The following is a 22,356-nucleotide window of genomic DNA, read 5'->3' on the forward strand; positions in this document are numbered from 1 at the left end:
ACATCCGCAGCATATTCTGCAGCATGGACACAGCACTCCCCATGTCCCATAGGATAACATAGGGAGTGTCTGTACTTGCTAAAACCTGCGGATTTATGTAGAAAATCCAGATAAATCTGCAGGTTTTCCGTGGCAAAATCCGTGGGTACACAGGCCCGTGGGCACATAGCCTAAGGGGCTATCCAGTGGTGGAAACTTCTCTATATAGACAAAATCTAATCTACACCCAGAATTCTGAATTAGATGTAGGTTTGTTGTGATATGTAGAAATGTCTTCCCTACATTACGAAGGGAGGGTGTAATTCTTGTAACCATTTTAGTCTTTATCTCAGACAGTAATATCTGGTGTGTTTATACCAAAAACATGAGAAGTTAAAAACAACACACAAAGGACACATTGTTCAGAGGTCTTGGACCTGGCAACATCTCGAGAATGCGGCTGGACTAACATCGCTCACATAGAAATGCAACATGTATCACTATTGTATTTATCCTGCCACAATATATACAAAGTATTCTGTCACTTCATTGCTTCTGCTTAGTGGGCCACGATTGGGGGGGGACACAAAATGAATGCAGTTCAGATACACAGCAATCTGTCATAAATCACTGACAGGTGAAGTGGATATCTGATTTTTCTAGTGACTGGGATTGTCCTTGCACTGTGAGGAGTCTCCAAGGCCGGTGGTGAGACCAAGCGGCCGTGTGACTGCAGGTATGTGATATGCACACTTTGCCACGTTCCACTGGATGACTAGGTCAGTGTGTCTTCAAGCTATCTAAACCTCATCATAAGAATACAAAGATTGCAGACCTTTGTGGCCTTAAGCTGCTTTCACACTGGCGTTGTTTTGCCTCCGTCACAATCCGTTGTATGACTGATGCAACAGGTAGTGGCACAACTGATGTGACTGATGCTGCAAAAAATGATCAGTCGTTTTGTGGGGGTTTTTTTTTACTGTTTTACCGGCGGTTGCCTTTTGTGAATGATCAGCTGATTGTTCACTAAAGGCAGCCGCCAGCTGATCATTCAGAAAAGGTGACCGCCAGCCCATCAGCTGATTGACCGTTGTCGTATATATATATATATATATATATATATACATATTTATTTTGTTATTTTCAGGCACGGCTGTGTGTATATGTATGTGTATGTATGTATGTATATATATATATATATGTGTGTGTTTTCAGGCACACTAATACGGAGGCGCTGTGGAATGTACCCGTCTGAACTCCGTCTGCATAACAGGAGTGGAGCCCCTCTGCAGACGGCGGCCCGAACTACAGAACTATTCTCACACTGGACATTTTCAGCACAGAAATTGACCCACGTGCAGATTTTGCACTGCACAGCAGGGACGGTTCTGACGCGGTTATTTCAGCCTTTGACATGTAGCGGAGAAGCAGCAGGTGAAGGCTCCGCCAGGTGGGGGCGCCATACTTCAGGCCGTGCAGCCATTATCTCTCTGCAAGCCCTTCCCGTGCTCCCCTCCCCCGCTCGGCTCTGCAGACAGGCCGCGGCCCCTCCCTATTAATCATTACGCCGACTGACTCAGCACCACGCGGCCACGGAGCATAACGGATATGACGTATTACGTAGAGCGCCATGCTGCGTGCTGACGTCACTGTATGTATAAATACCGGCAGCGGCAGTTTACGCCCCCTTTTTCTACGTCGTGTCCTGAGAAGATGGCGCCGGTGAGTGGCGTGCATGGCTCTCAAGAGTCCAGCCTGAGTATAACATATCCCTCTAACACGTCTCCGTCCTGTTCCCCTTGGTGCTCGTAGTATCACCGGGCTGTGTGCGGAGTATAACCGCAGGAGAGGGCGGTTGCATAGATAGGAGCTGCGGCATCTGGCGGTGGCGGCGCCTGTGCAGTCCCTCGTTACTTTTCATACAGCCATAGCGGGACCGCAGCTGATGTGAAGCTACAACTCCCATCATGCCCTGGCCGCTGCGGTTAGTGCCCGGGGTTGTAGTGTCACATCCACTGGAGCACACAAGGTGCTGCCCCCTAGTGGATCGGGGAGTGAAGCCCTGCTGTGTGCGGTATAGCTGGGCTTATCTGCTTCTATAGCGCCATCATATGCCGCAGCTCTGCAGACGTGATCATCGCTGTCCCCATTGGGGCTCGCAATCGGAACCCTTCATCAGTATGTCTTTATAGTGAGTGGAAACCCGCACCAATGTGAGAACGTTCCCATTCATGGCAGCTGTGAGGGCCTCCTGTGTTCTTCCAGTTGTCTGGGTCTTGTGGTATTCTGTGTGGGAAAGTATTGGCTATCCTGCCCCACACTACTTACTATAGGAAACCTCACATCTGTGATGGACGCCTGACACACCCCACAACCTTCTCACCATCACTTTAATTTACTTCCTGTTACCTGTGGTCACAGTAAATTTAGAACATCATTTCTTGCAGCAGAAAGTTAAAAAGGTGCAGAAGGAAAGAAGATCCAAGAAGGCTGCCTGGAGGTTCACCCTGGACCTCACCCATCCTGTGGAAGATGGCATCTTTGATTCAGTCAACTTTGTAAGTATTCAAAATAGGTTATTGCCCCCAGACTAGCACCATAGGGCAGTACAGAGTAGTAATAGGTTATAGACAGCCCCCAAACCAGCACCATAAGGCAGTATAGAGTAGTAATAGGTTATAGCCCCCAGACCAGCACCATAAGGCAGTATAGAGTAGTAATAGGTTATAGACAGCCCCCAAACCAGCACCATAGCGCAGTACAGAGTAGTAATAGGTTATAGATGGCCCCCAGACCAGCACCATAGCGCAGTACAGAGTAGTAATAGGTTATAGATGGCCCCCAGACCAGCACCATAGCGCAGTACAGAGTAGTAATAGGTTATAGACGGCCCCCAGACCAGCACCATAGGGCAGTACAGAGTAGTAATAGGTTATAGATGGCCCCCAGACCAGCACCATAGCGCAGTACAGAATACTAATAGGTTATAGACGGCCCCCAGACCAGCACCATAGGGCAGTACAGAGTAGTAATAGGTTATAGATGGCCCCCAGACCAGCACCATAGCGCAGTACAGAGTACTAATAGGTTATAGATGGCCCCCAAACCAGCACCATAGGGCAGTACAGAGTACTAATAGGTTATAGCCCCCAGACCAGCACCATAGCCCAGTACAGAGTAGTAATAGGTTATAGCCTGCCCTCAGACCAGCACCATAGCGCAGTACAGAGTAGTAATAGGTTATAGACAGCACCATAGCGCAGTACAGAGTAGTAATAGGTTATAGACGACCCCCAGATCAGCACCATAGCGCAGTACAGAGTAGTAATAGGTTATAGATGGCCCCCAGACCAGCACCATAGCGCAGTACAGAGTAGTAATAGGTTATAGATGGCCCCCAGACCAGCACCATAGCGCAGTACAGAGTAGTAATAGGTTATAGACAGCCCCCAGACCAGCACCATAGGGCAGTACAGAGTACTAATAGGTTTCTGTGTCACTCTGAGAGATGTAATGTAAATAAAGCTGTAGTTAGTGATGATCGAGCACTACCATGCTCAGGTTACTCATAATAAGCAGTTGGATGCTCGTATAAGTGCGACTTCGAACTTCTGGAAAATGCTGAAGTTCCCAATTGCCTTCCATTATACTGGTGAGTCGCGCTCATCCAAGTGTTCCTTAGGAGTACCTAAGCATAGCAGTGCCGCTAATCACTGGTTCTAAAGTACATGTGCTACCTGTAGAGTCGTGTGGGTGGAGTGGACTCTGGAGGAGACATGCATCTTCCCCTCCTGGCTTGATGAGCCACATGCTTTCATTCATCATTACAAACCGGCTCCAGCGCATGTGACTTGTAGCAAGGTGGATTACCTCTGCTTCACTTGTGCCCTGGATGGAGCTGTCATGGTCTATCCTGGTGGGCAATGCACAGGCCAGGATACAAGTGAATGTCTGATTGTGATCTTCTGCAGGATCCGGTGGTCCACCCTGCTCACTGCTGTTCCATTTAGTCTCTGGGATTGTGGTTGATTTAGAGCTATAAAGGGTCCGTCTGTCTGCTTAACCACATGTGAGAAAGAAACCCCCATGCTTGTGATCAGGTCCTCAGTGGTGAGATTTGATGGCTAGGCTTCCCACATAGAACTATAACTTGTATTACCAGGTCAGGGCTATAGTAGGCACTGAGATGAGATGATCTGTTTTCTTAACACCTCTTGTAACTAGGGTTATCTTCCCTAGTTTGTACCTAGGGTTTCCTTCCCTAGCGTCTACATGTTTGTTTTTGTAAAACAGGAGCAGTTTCTAAAGGAGAAGGTGAAGGTAAACGGCAAAACCGGAAACCTCGGAAACACCGTTCACATTGAACGTTCAAAGAACAAGATAAATGTGGCGTCTGAGAAGCAGTTTTCTAAAAGGTTAGTTTTGCAATGAGAATATAACCTGTTAGTTTTAACTTGCTGAATGCCAAATGGTATTTTTTGTAGATATTTTCTTCACTCCTTTTGAATGTTTGCGGGTTGAAGTGTTTGATGCCATTATGGCAGACATGATGGGATTCGTCTGTTTGCTTTCCTATCATGGTTATATTAATTATCAGAATTGTAACAGTCATGGGAGGAAATTTTAGTCCTTTTCTTTAGTTTTTTTTTTTTTTGTTTTTTTTTTTTTTCAAGCAAGTTGATTAGTGTTAATTTTTACTGTGATCGTTGATGGCTTAAAAATAGCAATTTTCTTGGGGGGACATACTGCCCTTATGTCACGGTGTGGATCCAGTGCAGGTCACCTCAGGTGTGCTTTGGATACAGAAGCTGGGATGGCAATGTTCTTATGTCACTGGACTGCTGAGGCCTGTAAATGGCTGAAGAGGTGACGTAACAACTAAGCCTCTAATGTCCAGGGTAAAGTGTTTTTTCTTTTTAGTTTAAGGCTGGACAACCAGTTGTGAACTGACCAGTCGCCAGGAGCTGCCTATTTACTTGTACTAGTCTGTAAATCGGCACAGACTAGCACATGCTGTAGCCCTACCTCAAAGTACGCCAAAGGTCCACATGGAAAATGGCCATGAGCACAGGTTTTTAGGCTGTCGGACCAAAAAAAAAAAATCACTTAGTTTGTATTGGAAAAACTCACTGGCCTATTTCTGGTGCCTCAGATTTCCTGGCACTTCAAACCAAAAAAAAAATCACCAGAATGCACCCTAACTGTACGTGCACATGATCGAGACTCGTGGCGTTCTGGACTCAGCAGCTCCTGACCTGCGGGGCCATGAGACTCCTCCGCAGGAGACTGCAGCTGCTCGTGTCCACAATCAGGGTTCAGTGTGCTGCGGTCTCTCGCTTGTGTACTCCTTATGGAGGACACTTGCAACTCCACAGCAAAGGAATGACATGTTGTGACTTGGAAAGTCACATCACAGGTCAGTGTTTGCTGCAGGAAAAACAAGCAGTGGGCACGGGATTTCTAGAAATCCCTCTGCTGTGCTTGTACTGTACTAAACAGCCTTTTGGACACAGCTGAAGCATGCTGCATCCAAAACGCTGTGAACTGATTGGGCACGTACCCGAAGGCCTCTTTCACACGAGTATTTTTGATCAGGGTTTCATCAGTATTTACAATGTAAGAATGATTTCTGGCAGTAGTGTGATGGCGGTCTGAAATGGACTGTTGTGTAACACCTCCTTTTTTTATTTTTCATCCTAGGTACCTTAAATACCTTACAAAGAAATACCTGAAGAAAAACAACTTGCGTGACTGGTTACGTGTAGTTGCTTCTGATAAGGAGACCTATGAGCTTCGGTACTTCCAGATCAGCCAAGATGACGAGTCTGAAACAGAAGAATAATTCTTTAGAAAATAAAGATATTTATACATAATAGTGTTGTGGGTTTTCATGTATCCATGATATTGCTGGTATATAAGGTGCCGACTCCCATATTTTGTCTGTTTATGTGAATATTTAGTAGGGGGGGTTTTATGCTGCAAAAAAGCAGTGCCTTACAGTTCTATGAAAGGCACAGTGTCTCTACCATCTATAGGGAGTTTGCTTGTCAGTTCCCTGCTTCTGCCGCTGTTCAGTCTTCATGCAGGTGCCAATTATGCGAGGCCTTGGAGTCCTAATGACTGGCCTGAAATTTTGTAGGGGTTATTAATGTTAATACAGCTGATAAGGCATTTGAGTGCTTTTAGGCTGCGTTCTATTTTCATCCTGGAGAAAAGGCATGATTCTTCGCCCATTTGGCATTAAATTTTATTCATCAGCAGTTCATAAAATTTACAATACCAAATGGTTTATTATAACAGAAATGTATCTCTAAAAAATTAAATGCTGCATAGTTGATCTGTTTGAGATTCAATACATTTGTTTTGCACGCCTGTAAACCAATAGGCAAGTGTTATCTGAAAGATGTGTGCATGCTCCAAATTTTTTTTTTTTTTTCCTCTCCATGGCATTCAGTACATGTAAAAGGGTGATCTGAACAGCATAATTGAGTAAGACTTGTTTCACACTTGCGTTGGACGGCTTCCGTAGCATTGCGTTGTGTGACGGATGCAACGCATGCGTTGCATATAGTGGCACAACCCAATGCTACGGATCGTACAAAATAACGGAAAGCGTTTATTATTTTTTCTTCTTTACAGTACCGGCAGCCGACTATTGTGAACGATCAGCTGATCGCTCTTAATAGCCGGTGGCTGAGTGCCCTGACATGCCGGCGGCCGGGCGCTCGGCTGAGTGCCCTGACATGCCGGCGGCCGGGCGCTCGGCTGAGTGCCCTGACATGCCGGCGGCCGGGCGCTCGGCTGAGTGCCCTGACATGCCGGCGGCCGGGCGCTCGGCTGAGTGCCCTGACATGCCGGCGGCCGGGCGCTCGGCTGAGTGCCCTGACATGCCGGCGGCCGGGCGCTCGGCTGAGTGCCCTGACATGCCGGCGGCCGGGCGCTCGGCTGAGTGCCCTGACATGCCGGCGGCCGGGCGCTCGGCTGAGTGCCCTGACATGCCGGCGGCCGGGCGCTCGGCTGAGTGCCCTGACATGCCGGCGGCCGGGCGCTCGGCTGAGTGCCCTGACATGCCGGCGGCCGGGCGCTCGGCTGAGTGCCCTGACATGCCGGCGGCCGGGCGCTCGGCTGAGTGCCCTGACATGCCGGCGGCCGGGCGCTCGGCTGAGTGCGAAAGTAGCCTTACAAAACAACATTGCTACGTGCAAGGACTGTTTTGTTTTTTTTTTTCTTTTTTCAAGGACAGGTCTGTTCCTTTTAGGCTTTCTTCCCACAGTGAGTATTTGAGTTTTTTGATATTGCAGATTTTCTGCACCTATTAGGGTGTGTGCCCATGATCAGTGTTTGCAGCGTTTTGGATGCATTGTACACTACAAGCACAGTGACTGGGATTTCTAGAAGTCCCATGCCCACTGTGCGTGTACGGCTCACAGCGAAAAGTGACCTGTGGCTTTCCGAGCCGCATGCATGTCAATTCTTTGCTGCAGAGTCTCAAGCATTCTTCGCAGGGAGAACAAGAGACTGCAGCGCCCCGAGCCCTGATCGTGGGCACGGGCAGTTGTGGTCTCCTGCGGAGGAAATTTGCGGCCCCGCAGGTCAGGACTCGCCATTACAGTATTTAATGTAGTAATGCTGGACTATGGGTCTAATAACTTGAATACATGGTATGGATGCTGTTTTGATTCTAAGAGTTCAGCTCAGACCCACTGGTTAATGAGTTTTTGGCCATCAAGTGGATGCTTAAAAACCACCACAACAGTGCAAAAAGAACGCATTACGAGGCATTCAAAACATTGTTTCTACCCCAAATAGCATCAACAAAAAACTGATATGTGGGGGTGCAAAAAACAAGCTGTCACAGATCTTTTATGAAAAAAAATGAAAATGTTACTACTCCAGGAAAATTTCAAAATGAAGTAATTTTTACCATGTAAATAATATAAATATATGCATTTTTGGTATTAATAATTATAGTGCCATTTATTCCATGGCGCTTTACATGTGAAAGGGGGATACATAATAGGGACAGGTACAATAATCATAAATTATACAAGGCACAGACAGGTACAGGAGGACAGAGGTCCCTGCCTGCATGGGCTCAGTCTACAAGGGATAGATGAAGATACAGTAGGTGAGGGTAGAGCTGGTCATGCGGTGCTGTACCAGACTGAGGGTTACTGCAGGTTGTAGGCTTGTCGGAAGAGGTGGGTCATCGGGTTCATTTTGAAGCTTGTCAAGGTAGGCGAGAGTCTGATGTGTTGTGGCAGAGCATTCCAGAGTATGGGGGAGGCACGGGTGAAATCTTGTATGCGATTGTGGGAAGAGGAGATGAGGGGAGTAGAGAAGGAGATCTTGTGAGGGTCGAAGGTTACGTGCAGGTAAGTACCGGGAGACTTGGTCATGGATGTAGGGAGGAGAAGTGTTGTGGATGGCTTTGTAGGTCACACTAAATGTACTGAATAAAATTTCCAGGTTATATTTACAGCATAATGACAACTGTAAATAAACACAAAAAAATTGTGAAATTGCACTTTTTTGCTCTTTTGTAGTACATTGGTATTTTCCCCCATTTGCCAGTATGTAATATCCTAAAATGGATGGTATTATTGAAAAGTGCCTTGAAAAATTATTCACACCCTGTGAACCTTTACACTGTTTCACATTACACTCACAAACTTTAAATGTACTTTATTGGATATTTGTAATATATCAACAGAAAGTAGCAGGTATTTGTGAAATGTAAAGGAAATTATACATTGGTTTTTAAATATCTTAATATAAATATGCAACTTATTTAAAACAATATATATAGCTCTATCCCAACCTCTGGACATCTCATATTCACCCCACCACTAAAAAAAAATGCTAGAAGTATAGCACAACTGCATACTTGCCAAGACATGGCCATCCACATAAATGGACATCCCAAGCAAGGAGAGCACTAATTAGGGAAGCAGCGAAGAGGCCCATGGTCACTGCAGAGATCCATAACGCAGGTGGGAAAATCTGTCCTCAGGATAACTATTAGGCTATGTGCGCACGTCGCGTAAAAACATGCAGTTACGCTGCGCTTTGTAGCGCAGCGTAACTGCATGCGTCCTGCGTCCCCTGCACAGTCTATGGAGACTGTGCAGGGGCCGTGCGCACGTGGCGTTTAAGAGCGCAGCGCTTCGGCTACTGCCGAAGCGCTGCGCAAAAAGAAGTGACATGTCACTTCTTTCCTGCGCTTTGCCGGCAGCTCCTGCTCTGTCTATGGCAGGAGCTGCAGGCAGAGCGCATGGAATCGGCGCTCACTACGGACATTTCTGCAGCGATCTAAAGCGCACATGTGCTCTTCAGATCGCTGCAGAAATTTCTGCAGGGCTTGTACGCAACGTGCGCACATAGCCTTAGGCATCACTCTCATTTGTGTTAAAAATGGCAGAAAGTGGGAGTCCTTCATATTGTTTTTTTTTTGCAAACTCTAGGTGGTCTTTCATATGTTTTGAACTGAGGAGAGGCTTCCATCGGGCCACTGCCATAAAGACCCGACTGGTGGAGGGCTGCAGTCATAGTTGACTTTGTGGAATTTTCTCCCATCTGCCTAATGCATCTCTAGAGCTCAGCCGCAGTGATCTTGGGGTTCTTTACGTCTCTCACCAACGGTATTCTCCCACGATTACTCAATTTAGCTGGATGACCAGGTCTAGGAAGAGCTCTGGTGGTCCCAAACGTCTTCCATTTAAGGATTATGGAGGCCACTGTGCTCTTGGGTACCTTGAGTACTGCAGAAATATTTTTGTAACCTTGGCCAGATCTGTGCCTTGCCACAGTTCTGTCTCTGAGCTCCTTGGGCAGTTCCTTTTGACCTCATGATTCTCATTTGGTCTGACATGCACTGTGAGCTGTGAAGTCTTATATAGACAGGTGTGTGCCTTTCCAAATCAAGTCATCAGTTTAATTACACACAGCTGCAATGAAGGAGTAGAACCATCTCAAGGAGGATCACAAGGAAATGGACAGCATGTGACTTAAATGAGTGTCTGAGCAAAGGGTCGGAATACTTCTGATCATATGATATTATAGTTTTTCTTTAATAATTTGCAAAAAATTCCACATTTCTGGGGGGTTTCTGACAAGATGGGGTGCAGAGTGTACATTAATGTGAAAAAAATAACTTTTTTGATTTTACCAAATAGCTGAAATGAAACAAGTACCCACTGTAGATATCCTGATGCTAGATAATGTCCTAACCCCCCTACATATTAAAAACTGGCACTTCATGTGGCACTAAAGGGTGTTTATCATGGTTTATTTAACATAATATAATTAAAGAAAAAAATATGACGTGGGATTTCCTTATTTTTGATCACTAGCAAAAGTAAAGCAGACAGCTGCTGGATGATATTATCAGGCTGGCAAGCTCCATGGATATTTTGGCCCTTCCCAGGCTAAATATACTAGCCCACCGCCGGCCCAGAAGTAGCATATTACATTAGGTGTGCCGATACTGGCATTTTGCCTCAGCTCTTTCCGATTGCCCTGGTGTGGTAGCAACTGGTGTTCATTGGGGCTGATGTTAGCTGACTCATTTCAGCTGGCATCAGGCTTTGGTTAGTAATGGAGAGGTGTCTATCAGGCACCCCCCATTACTAGCCCATAAAGTCAAAAGCAAAAAACCAAAATATTTTATTTGAAAAAACACTACCCAAGGCAAAGCACCATAATTGAAGCATCTAATGGATGCGCCACTTCTGGGGCAGGTGCAGCTTGGTATTTTTAGGCTGGGAAGGGCTCAATAACCATGGAGCTATCCAGGGTGGACTCCATGTCGTGTTTTAAATTTACTAGCCACTTGAAAGGCACTAAAGGGTGCAAGCTTGCAATATGTGTGTGGGGGTAATATGTCTACAAGATTTCTATTCTGTTTTGATCTATTTGATGTATCGATCTATCTAGCTACCTATCTACATTTTTAATTATTTATTTTGTGCTTATTTCTGAAAATTAGCTTAAAATTTTACATACAGTATTCTAGTATGTGAAAGATGCTGTTTGTTATTTTGATAAAATCAATATTTTCTCTGCTGCAATTATACAAAGCTCATAAACATGCTGGACTACCTGACGGCACGCCAAGTAGTCCTCTAATGATAATCTCTTTCTGATTTAAGAGTGATTTTATCACAACTACACTAACCAGCCCAGTAAATGAGATCACTAGAATCAGGATCTCTGCCCCTGGGTTATACTGCTCTCAGATTAGGTGACAAAAACCTGGTGACAGATTCCATTTAACCCCTTTACGACCAAGGACATACTGTGGTATTCCCCACACATCTCTGCTCATCTGATCAGTAGAGATGCGTGGCTAACAGGCGCAGGCAAATTGGAGATCAACCAGCGCCTGTTAACCCCTTAGTGCCATCAAACAATGACAGCATGATTTAAATGGCCATGGTGGTAATCGGGTCGTTCCCCGCCGCCATCAGTGGCCCCCGGGATGCAATCACAGGGTGCCAATGTGTTACGATGGTACTGTGGGGTCAGCTGATGACCCCTGATGCTGCCATGACTCACTACCTGGGAGAGCCGACAGAGCGCCAGCACTCGCAGGAGATGAGCATTCCTTTGAATGGACTGTGCAGTGATAAAGTCCCCAATGGGAGCTAATAATTTAAATTTAAAAAAGTTTTTGAAAAAATAAAAAACCTAAAAGTTCAGATCACCCCACTTTCGCCCTATTGAAAATAAAACTGTTAAAAAAAGACAAATATTTGGTATCGCTGTGTTTAGCAATGCCCGATCTAGCAAAATATAACATCAATTAATCTGATCAGTACACGGTGTAGTGAGGAAAAAAAGTACATTTTTTGGTCGCTGTAACATTTTTTAAAAATGCAATAACAGGCGAACAAAATGTAGCATCTGCACAAAAATGGTATTATTAAAAACGTCAGCTCAAAACTCAAAAAATAAGCCATCACTGAGCCCCAGATCCCGAAGAACTGGTCTTGGAAAATGGTGACAAAAGCGATATTTTTTTTTGGACAAACTTCTGAATTATTATTTAGATAAAAGTAAACCTGTACATGTTTGGTATCTATGCATTCGTAATGACGTCAGGCATCATTTGGATCGATTAGTTTTACCATATTGAGAACTAGGTAAATAAAAGATCCCAAAAACAATTGTGCAATTGTACTTTTTTTGTAATTTCACTGCACGTGGAATTTTTCCCCCGTTTTACAGTTGTACACTATATGGTAACAATACTCGTCCTGCAAAAAACAAGCCTATGGTGCTATTGATGTGTCTGTTTTTCATGGTCCATTTGTCGGTGCAAAACCCTCAGAGACATGTCCATTTTTATAGCTAAAAGAAAAAGGTTTTGGTACCGTGTTTGATGGATACCAGAATGTACCGCAGCCAAAACCTTTTTTCTTTTAACTAAAAATGGAGGATACCAGAATGTACCTCAGGCAATCAATCATTTTTATAGCAGCATGGATGAATTGAACTAATACAAATCTACATGCCTTTGAAAAACACAGCACACGGATGGCAGCAGTGTATGATCAGTGTGATGCATGTGTTTAAGGCCCCCTTCACACATCAGTGATTCTGGTACGTATGTTGCCCTTTTTCTATACGTACTGGAATCACGGACATACACAGACCCATTGATTTTAATGGGTCTGCGCACACATCAGTGATTTCAAACTCTAAACTGGGGTCTCCGTTCCTGTGTGGGGCACTTATTTAGTGTTGGGCAGCCCGCCTAGTCTAATAGTATGGGCATAATTAATATACCGCTAGACAGACACTGTGCACCTACATGTGTGAATGGTGCCCTATACAAGCCATTTGAGTGCAATTTTATCATCAAGCAATCACCACCTCCGTGCACTGGTAGTTGGGGGGTTGCTTCATTAGTGTTTTGCACCTGTAATGCCCCCATCTTTATTGAGGGGTTTTGCTGCATCCTGTCAGTGCATTAGATCCTTTGGCCTGGGCAGGTTAAGGCTATGTGCCCACGGGACAACCTAACCGCGGATTTTGTATCAGGTTTGTCCGCAGGTTTCACGCAGCTGTTCCCCGGAATCCGCAGCTATCCATTGCTGCGGGATTCAAGCATTTTTGTTGCGGTAAACCTGCGGTACAAGTGCGGAAATACCTGCAAAAGTCCTGCCCTCTATCTCCATAGTGGAAAGGTGGGACATTCTCAGATATATCCGCATGAATAATTGACATGCAGTTACATGCAGCTGCGGGACATCCTTAGCATATTCCGCAGCCGCACATACCGCAGCATTGATACAGAACTCAAAAATAGCAACAAAAAGAGGAGATAAAAACTCCCCCAAAAATGTATTATAAAAGGTACTCACAGCAAAAAAGGGCAACCAGTCCAGTTAGCCCAGGCCAACACAGCTAATGCACAAACAGGATGCAGACAAGCCTCTCAACATGATGGGCACTTCACAGGTGCAAGGTAAATTGCACACTAGTGGCGCGCATAGGGCCTGTTCACACTTGTATACGCATGGTGTCCAGCCAGCAACCTATTACCACGCCCTTACTATTAGATTAGGCGGGTTACTCGGACACTACTCACTGCAGCACGTAAGGGACAGAAATTCCACTATGCACGGCCGTATTAAGAGGCCCGGCTGCATACAAGTGTGAACAGTGCCCTATGCGCGCCACTAGTGTGCAATTTACCTTGCACCTGTAAAGTGTCCATCATGTTGAGAGGCTTGTCTGCATCCTGTTTGTGCATTAGCTGTGTTGGCCTGGGCTAACTGGACTGGTTGCCCTTTTTTGCTGTGAGTACATTTTATAATACATTTTTGGGGGAGTTTTTATCTCCTCTTTTTGTTGCTATTTTTGATATTTATCAGTGTAGGGACCCGCAAGCGTGAGGATCCGTGATGAGGATTGTGGGCTTACGTATATTGGCCAATTTACAAACTAATACCTCACATATATTTTATATGTATTTTTTTGTACTTTGATTATGCGGGGTGCAGCCGGGCCTCTTAATACGGCCGTGCATAGTGGAATTTCTGTCCCTTACGTGCTGCAGTGAGTAGTGTCCGAGTAACCCGTCTAATCTAATAGTAAGGGCGTGGTAATAGGTTGCTGGCTGGACACCATGCGCTTACAAGTGTGAACAGTGCCCTATGCGCGCCACTAGTGAGCAATTTACCTTGCACCTGTGAAGTGTCCATCATGTTGAGAGGTTTGTCTGCATCCTGTTTGTGCATTAGATGTGTTGGCCTGGGCTAACTGGACTGGTTGCCCTTTTTTGCTGTGAGTACATTGATACAGAACTCCCCAAATATAACATGGGGGACTGTCTGTACTTGTGTAAACCTGCGTATTTATCTAGAAACGTTGTCCCGTGGGCACATAGCCTTAAACTGCTGCCCTCTTGTTCCTGTAAGTAACTTGTGAAAAAACTCGGACTAATGTTATTCAATAGGGCTATCCATTTAACTTTTTTTTCTTCATAGATAAGTATCCACTAAAATATTTGAGTGCCCAGTACTCGAATCGAGCAAATCGGACGCTCGGACGGGCTCGATTTCAGTAACAAGTAAAATGGAAGTTAATGGGAAACTCAAGCATTTTTCGAATAGACCCTAACAACAGGGCTGGGGGAGCAGGAGAATCGTGAAAATGGATGTAAACAGTGCTCAAATGGAATAGGAACAGCATGGGGAAGATGCCTGGATGCATTTCAGGTTGCTGCTGGGAACAATGTTGTCAGAGTATTAGGCTGTGAGCACACATTCCATTTTTAGGTGTGATTTTGAGTGCAGATTTGTCACAAAACCTGAAGGGGAACCTGATGCTAACAAAGTCAATGAGAATCCTGAAGTGTCATGCACACATTGCTTATTTGTGACTTCCAGATTTGGTACAGAAAATGCTCCACTTTTACGGCCTGAATATAAAACATAGAAAACCAAAGATAAAAATAAATTTTACTGGAAAAAATGTTATGAAACATTCTTTCCTGTGGGATGACTTGCATATAAGGCAAAATTAAGAAGAGGGGGAAAAAAAAAGCCTCCTCCACCCCTTAACTCCTTCACGACCGAGGACGTACCAGTACATTCTAAATCATGAAGGGGTGATCGCTGCTGCGGTGAGCCAGCAGTGATTCACGCACATGTCCGCTGATTTGAACAGCAGACATGTGTGCCTTCCATGATCCACCCGCGCCTGTTAACCCCTTAGATTGCACTGTAAAAATTGTGACAGCACGATTTAAATGGCCAGAAAAAAACCAAGGAGAAAAATTGTAGGAAAAATACCCTGACTATAAATAAATAAATTGCAAGTGCTTAATAACAGGGTACTTAGTATATACATTTTTGCAAAAAGGTAAGAAGCTGTCTCACCTCGTCACGGTGTACCCATCTGAGACAGTCCCTAACCTACTAAAGTTAAAAACATATTCTGTACCTGACTTGTGTCATGTCCAAAACTTCAATATGAATGGTAAAGTGGTCAGCTGGGTCCCAGATTAAATACACAGCAAAAAGTGAGACGCAGGTAATTGTTCAGCCTCAGTATCAGGAGGGCTGCACCCCCAACTTGCATTAGAGCAAGATAACAGACAAAAAACACAAAAAAACTGAGCTGTAACAAAGGTTCAATAAACATGCAACATTGCAAGCATGTGAATTGCAGCCTCAAGACTAGAAAAAAACCAAGGAGAAAAATTGTAGGAAAAATACCCTGACTATAAATAAATAAATTGCAAGTGCTTAATAACAGGGTACTTAGTATATACATTTTTGCAAAAAGGTAAGGGACTGTCTCAGATGGGTACACCGTGACGAGGTGAGACAGCTTCTTACCTTTTTGCAAAAATGTATATACTAAGTACCCTGTTATTAAGCACTTGCAATTTATTTATTTATAGTCAGGGTATTTTTCCTACAATTTTTCTCCTTGGTTTTTTTCTAGTCTTGAGGCTGCAATTCACATGCTTGCAATGTTGCATGTTTATTGAACCTTTGTTACAGCTCAGTTTTTTTGTGTTTTTTGTCTGTTATCTTGCTCTAATGCAAGTTGGGGGTGCAGCCCTCCTGATACTGAGGCTGAACAATTACCTGCGTCTCACTTTTTGCTGTGTATTTAATCTGGGACCCAGCTGACCACTTTACCATTCATATTGAAGTTTTGGACATGACACAAGTCAGGTACAGAATATGTTTTTAACTTTAGTAGGTTAGGGACTGTCTCAGATGGGTACACCGTGACGAGGTGAGACAGCTTCTTACCTTTTTGCAAAAATGTATATACTAAGTACCCTGTTATTAAGCACTTGCAATTTATTTATTTATAGTCAGGGTATTTTTCCTACAATTTTTCTCCTTGGTTTTTTTCTAGTCTTGAGGCTGCAATTCACATGCTTGCAATGTTGCATGTTTATTGAACCTTTGTTACAGCTCAGTTTTTTTGTGTTTTTTGTCTGTTATCTTGCTCTAATGCAAGTTGGGGGTGCAGCCCTCCTGATACTGAGGCTGAACAATTACCTGCGTCTCACTTTTTGCTGTGTATTTAATCTGGGACCCAGCTGACCACTTTACCATTCATATTGAAGTTTTGGACATGACACAAGTCAGGTACAGAATATGTTTTTAACTTTAGTAGGTTAGGGACTGTCTCAGATGGGTACACCGTGACGAGGTGAGACAGCTTCTTACCTTTTTGCAAAAATGTATATACTAAGTACCCTGTTATTAAGCACTTGCAATTTATTTATTTATAGTCAGGGTATTTTTCCTACAATTTTTCTCCTTGGTTTTTTTCTAGTCTTGAGGCTGCAATTCACATGCTTGCAATGATGCATGTTTATTGAACCTTTGTTACAGCTCAGTTTTTTTGTGTTTTTTGTCTGTTATCTTGCTCTAATGCAAGTTGGGGGTGCAGCCCTCCTGATACTGAGGCTGAACAATTACCTGCGTCTCACTTTTTGCTGTGTATTTAATCTGGGACCCAGCTGACCACTTTACCATTCATATTGAAGTTTTGGACATGACACAAGTCAGGTACAGAATAAGTTTTTAACTTTAGTAGGTTAGGGACTGTCTCAGATGGGTACACCGTGACGAGGTGAGACAGCTTCTTACCTTTTTGCAAAAATGTATATACTAAGTACCCTGTTATTAAGCACTTGCAATTTATTTATTTATAGTCAGGGTATTTTTCCTACAATTTTTCTCCTTGGTTTTTTTCTAGTCTTGAGGCTGCAATTCACATGCTTGCAATGTTGCATGTTTATTGAACCTTTGTTACAGCTCAGTTTTTTTGTGTTTTTTGTCTGTTATCTTGCTCTAATGCAAGTTGGGGGTGCAGCCCTCCTGATACTGAGGCTGAACAATTACCTGCGTCTCACTTTTTGCTGTGTATTTAATCTGGCACCCAGCTGACCACTTTACCATTCATATTGAAGTTTTGGACATGACACAAGTCAGGTACAGAATATGTTTTTAACTTTAGTAGGTTAGGGACTGTCTCAGATGGGTACACCGTGACGAGGTGAGACAGCTTCTTACCTTTTTGCAAAAATGTATATACTAAGTACCCTGTTATTAAGCACTTGCAATTTATTTATTTATAGTCAGGGTATTTTTCCTACAATTTTTCTCCTTGGTTTTTTTCTAGTCTTGAGGCTGCAATTCACATGCTTGCAATGTTGCATGTTTATTGAACCTTTGTTACAGCTCAGTTTTTTTGTGTTTTTTGTACGATTTAAATGGCCGCAGCGGGGAAATCGCCTTTCACCGCCATCGGAGGCCCCGTGATGCGAGCACGGGGAGCCGATAGTTGCCATGGTAGCGACAGGTCATGTGATGACTCCTGTCACTATCATGACAGCCGGCAGAGCAGCTGTGCAGCTCTGATCAACAGAAATGAATCAGCGATCACACTGCTGATCCTTACAGTCCCCTAGGGGGAGTAGTAAAATACTAAAAAAGGTAACAAAGAGAAAGTTTAAAAAAACCTAAAAGTTCAAATTACCCCCCATTTACACCATTGAAAATTAAAGGGTTCAAAAAATAAAAAATATACACATATTTGGTATTGCTGTGTTCAGAAATGCCCAATCTATAAAAATACAAAATCAATTATAATATAAAATGTGATCGATAAACGGCGTAACGGAAAAAAAATTCCAACTGCCAAAATGATATTTTTGGTTGTGGCAAATTTTGCGCAAAATTCAATATAAGGCAATTAAAATGTAGCATCTGCTCAAAAATGGTACCATTAAAAACGTCAGCTCGAGATGCAAAAACAATGCCGTCACTAAAGGCCACTTTACACCCTGCGATATCTGTATCGATATCGCTAGCGAGTGTACCCGCCCCCGTCGGTTGGGCGTCACGGGCAAATCCCTGCCCGTGGCGCACAACATCGTTAACACCCATAACACGGACTTACCTTCCCTGCGACGTTGCTGTGGCTGGCGAACCGCCTCCTTTTTAAAGTGGGCGGTTCGTGCGGCGTCACAGCGACGTCACATGGCAGACGTCCAATAGAAGCAGAGGGGCGGAGATGAGTGGGCGGAATATCCCGCCCACCTCCTTCCTCATTGCCGGCGGCCGCAGGTACGATGTAGTTCCTCGTTCCTGCGGTGTCACACATAGCGATGTGTGCTGCCACAGGAACGACGAACAACCTGTGTCCTGCAACAGCAACGATATCCAGGAAAGGAACGATGCGTCAACGATAAGGTGAGTAATTTTGATCGTTAACGGTCGCTCCTGCATTTCACACACAACGACGTCGCTAACGAGCCTGGATGTGCGTCCCGAATTCCGTGACCCCAACGACATCTCTTTAGCGATGTCGCTGCGTGTAGAGCGGCCTTAAGCCCCATATCCTGAAAAATGAAAACGCTACAGGTCGCAGAAAATGGTGCAAAAAGTGTGCCACTTTATTTGGACAAACGTCTGAATTTTTTTAACCCCCTCAGATAAAAGTAAACCTATACATGTTTGGTTTTCACAAACTCGTACCGACCTGAGACATCACAGCAACACATTAGTTTTACCATATAGTGAACACTGTGAATAAAATACCCCCAAAACAATCATGCAATCGCACTTTTTTGTGCAATGTTTCCGCGCTTTTGTTTTGTTTTGGCTGTATTCCAGTACACTATATGGGAAAACTCATGGTTTCATTTAACAGTACAACTCTTCCCATAAAATAATAAGCCCTCATATGGCAAGATTGACAGAAAAATAAAAAAGTTGTGGCTCTCGGAAGGCAGGGAGCAAAAACAAAAAAATGGAAAATCGCCTGGAGGTGAAGGGGTTAATAGCCAGGCCATCTCTCAGCATATTGCCCTGTTGCCTATGACTACAGTAGATGACATAATAGAGGGGGAAATAAAACTACACTCACCGGTAAGTGTAATTCTAACATTTTATTACTTTATCTGGGCATATAGTGTGTGTCATGGTCACACTTTATTTTGTGAAGGGGGGACTCTGAAACCCACAAAGCCCATGCTGACAATGCAAGAAGTAGCAAAAATTTCAAGTAAGATAGATTCCGATACACCCTGTATTAGACATAAAGGAGGGCCTCATGCACATTATGTTCAAATTGTTAGGCACTGGGACTCCTAGACTTATAAAAGCCTTTGAACTAAGTGTAAGTGCTGCCAAAAATTAGAAGGAGGGATTGCAATACACCCATAAGACATGTAGAGGGGGGCCTCAGGAAATTTTTTTTTTCCCATTTTGAATGGAGTTTCACACCTAGACTGGGAAAGCCTATGCACTAAGTGCAAGGGCTGAAAAACATTTACTCCTTGGGGTTATGCATCTATATATGTAAGGAACCTGCAGAAGCATTGGTCCATCTGTGCTGCTGTGGATAAAAATGAAGGACAAGTCCGTGGTGTGGATGAGAAGGTGCTTTATTTACACATTTCAAAGAGAAACCCCACTTCTTCCCAGAAAGGCACTGAATTACAGCATATTCACAGTAGCATGGTTTAAATAGACCAAGTGTACACAAAAAGCATCAAAAAGAACACAACATCTGAGCCAGATTAGTCAAAGGGGTTACTGATAAACTAACTGTTATATACATAAGAATAAACTATTACAATAAAAACAACTTTAATTAAAAAAAGTTACATTTTGAATAAAAGTTGTTTTTATTGTAATTATTTGACCCTATGTATATGACAGTTGGCTCACCAGTAACCCTTTGAACTCTGACTCATCTGTCTGTCGTGTTTTTTATGCTACACTTGGTCTGTTTAAACCATGTCACAGTGAATCTGCTGTAATTCAGTGCCTTTCTGAGGAAGAAGTTTGGGTTTGACTTTGAAACGCATAAATAAAGCACCTTCTCATCCACACCTCGGACAGGACCTTCTTTTTTATCCACAGCAGCGCAGATGGATCCACGCTGCTCCAGGTTCCTTGTATGATTTTCTTCAGGCTTAAGGCTTGTGGATCTTGCAGCAGCTGTCATTGCTTCTATACTGGTTGTCTGTCACACAACCACATAAGGTGAGCGCCTACCTCTCTTATTCACTTTATTTGGATAAGACCCTATTGTGCTGTTTTTCCACAGTTTTGCACATCTACTGTATATATCAAAGAGATTTTACCTATAGAAAAGTGAAGCCATGTATTCACCAAGATGGTAAAATAAAAGATATATACTTTATTAAACATCAATACAGACAGACAGAATAAATACATTCATAGTGAAAGTGTATGGTGCAAACTACGATCTAGCTAAGGCCCGTTTCACATGTCAGTGAAAAACAGTGACGTTTTTCACTGGCGTGTAAAACACGCACATGTCCCTGCGTGTGCCGTGAATCACGGCACACGTGGGTTGTCTAAGTGCAATCCGGGCTCCGTTATCCGTGGCCCGTGATTGCACTTAGAAATCAACTCACCTGCGCCCACTCCCGCTCTCCGTGGTGCTGAATCCTCCCGCGGTGCATCATCCGGCCGGCGGTGACCCCCGCAGCAGCTGCTTCCGGGTCGGCTGTGTCGCGCATAATGAATATGCGCAACAGTAATCAGCCGGCTTAGAAGCAGCAGGGAGGACGGGCTGCAGAGGAGATCGCTGGACGCCGGGTGAGTTAAAATGTTTATTATTTTAAGTGCACGTTTTTTTCTGGCACGTGTTTCACGGACCACACCACTGCGTGGTCCGTGGAACATCAGTGATGCCAGAAAAAAATGGACATGTCTCCGTGCAGCAATCACGCACACGCGGGTACGCTGCACGGAGACACGTGCAGTGAAAAATCACTGACGTGTGAGCAGACCCATTCATTATAATGGGTCTGCGTATGTCAGTGATTCTGGTACGTTTAAAAAAAAAAGCACAAACGTACCAGAATCACTGACGTGTGAAAGGGGCCTAAGGTGCTAGAAAAATGCCAACATACTAACAGGGAGAAATTCACCTCCAATAGATGTGCACACAATCAGTGCTTCACTATTGATATCAGAAACAATTCATTAGTTATAGAAACATATTGCACAAAGGTACATCTCTGCACTCACCCATGGTATTCCACGTTGACAAAAGGCACCACTGTAACCCCAACGCATGTTTCGCGTGGACTTCCTCGGGGTCACATTAAGCTCTGTCCTAGCGATCTTATATCCTTTAATTGATAGCGTGTGCGCAGTAGTATCCACATTGTCAGGTGCAGGGAGCCTCGGCAGCAGCGATGTCCAGAGACTTGGTTTACCCAGCTGTCAGTGTCTGCTTAATGGATTGAGTACAAGGGTGATCCCTGCATCCCACAGCCTTATCCCCACACTGAGTCCCAGTGCATCCCCCCTACCCATGGAGGGTTCTAACACCTTGCTGCCCCATTCCATCGTCCCCAGGTACTCCCAACTGCAGTGGTGGTACTCCTAATTACCACACACCACGGTTGGCGTCACAAACTCTTTAATCCCTTGTAAATACCCCCTTCATTTGAGTGGCCGCATGACCCCCGGGTCCGGAGACCCTCGAGCCACTGAGAACACGGATCCGAGCAGCTCGGCTGCTTCCATGGGGGCGGCACACCCATGCAAAGCTTTCTCTTTAATTGTGAGTTTGAGTAGACACAGAAGCGGGATGGTTACATTGATTATGATGTCATCGCTGCTCACCATTTTTGTTGATTCCTCAACGTTTTGTATAACCTCACAGATGTCAGACATCTATGGCCACTCGTCTGTTCTTATGTGCAGAGGCTGACCAGAATACAGACTGGCATCTTATAGCTGATTCAACTACTGTCATCTGCTGCTCACAGTGTGTTACAGAATAGGGGATCAGGATGGAGGACATATGGGCCCAGAGTGGGGGACATACACGGACCAGAATGAG

General features: G+C 44.3%; 1 protein-coding gene across 2 annotated transcripts; it reads left to right on the forward strand.

Moving 5' to 3' along the window:
• Nucleotides 1-1,628: 1,628 nt before the first annotated feature.
• On the forward strand, nucleotides 1,629-5,852 carry RPL22L1 (ribosomal protein L22 like 1). Of its 2 annotated transcripts, none has more exons than XM_075338554.1 (4): nucleotides 1,629-1,701; nucleotides 2,430-2,537; nucleotides 4,273-4,394; nucleotides 5,680-5,852. In XM_075338554.1, exons 1-4 carry the CDS (start codon nucleotides 1,633-1,635, stop codon nucleotides 5,819-5,821), a joined length of 441 nt encoding a protein of 146 aa, XP_075194669.1. In that variant the 5' UTR covers nucleotides 1,629-1,632; the 3' UTR covers nucleotides 5,822-5,852. The 2 variants fall into 2 exon arrangements, with proteins under 2 accessions (XP_075194669.1, XP_075194670.1); XM_075338555.1 differs by having other exon boundaries at nucleotides 1,652-1,701; nucleotides 2,427-2,537.
• The last annotated feature ends 16,504 nt before the right edge of the window (nucleotides 5,853-22,356 follow it).

Source organism: Anomaloglossus baeobatrachus, chromosome 3 (assembly GCF_048569485.1).
Source record: "Anomaloglossus baeobatrachus isolate aAnoBae1 chromosome 3, aAnoBae1.hap1, whole genome shotgun sequence".
Lineage (NCBI taxonomy): Eukaryota > Metazoa > Chordata > Amphibia > Anura > Aromobatidae > Anomaloglossus > Anomaloglossus baeobatrachus.

Excerpts from the sequence above, each read along its gene's own strand:
- RPL22L1 (XM_075338554.1), top strand. The coding sequence starts at position 1,633 with ATGTATAAATACCGGCAGCGGCAGTTTACGCCCCCTTTTTCTACGTCG. Across the intron at positions 1,702-2,429 it reads GTCCTGAGAAGATGGCGCCG|AAAGTTAAAAAGGTGCAGAA; the intron begins GTGAGTGGCGTG and ends TTCTTGCAGCAG. Across the intron at positions 2,538-4,272 it reads TCTTTGATTCAGTCAACTTT|GAGCAGTTTCTAAAGGAGAA; the intron begins GTAAGTATTCAA and ends TTTGTAAAACAG.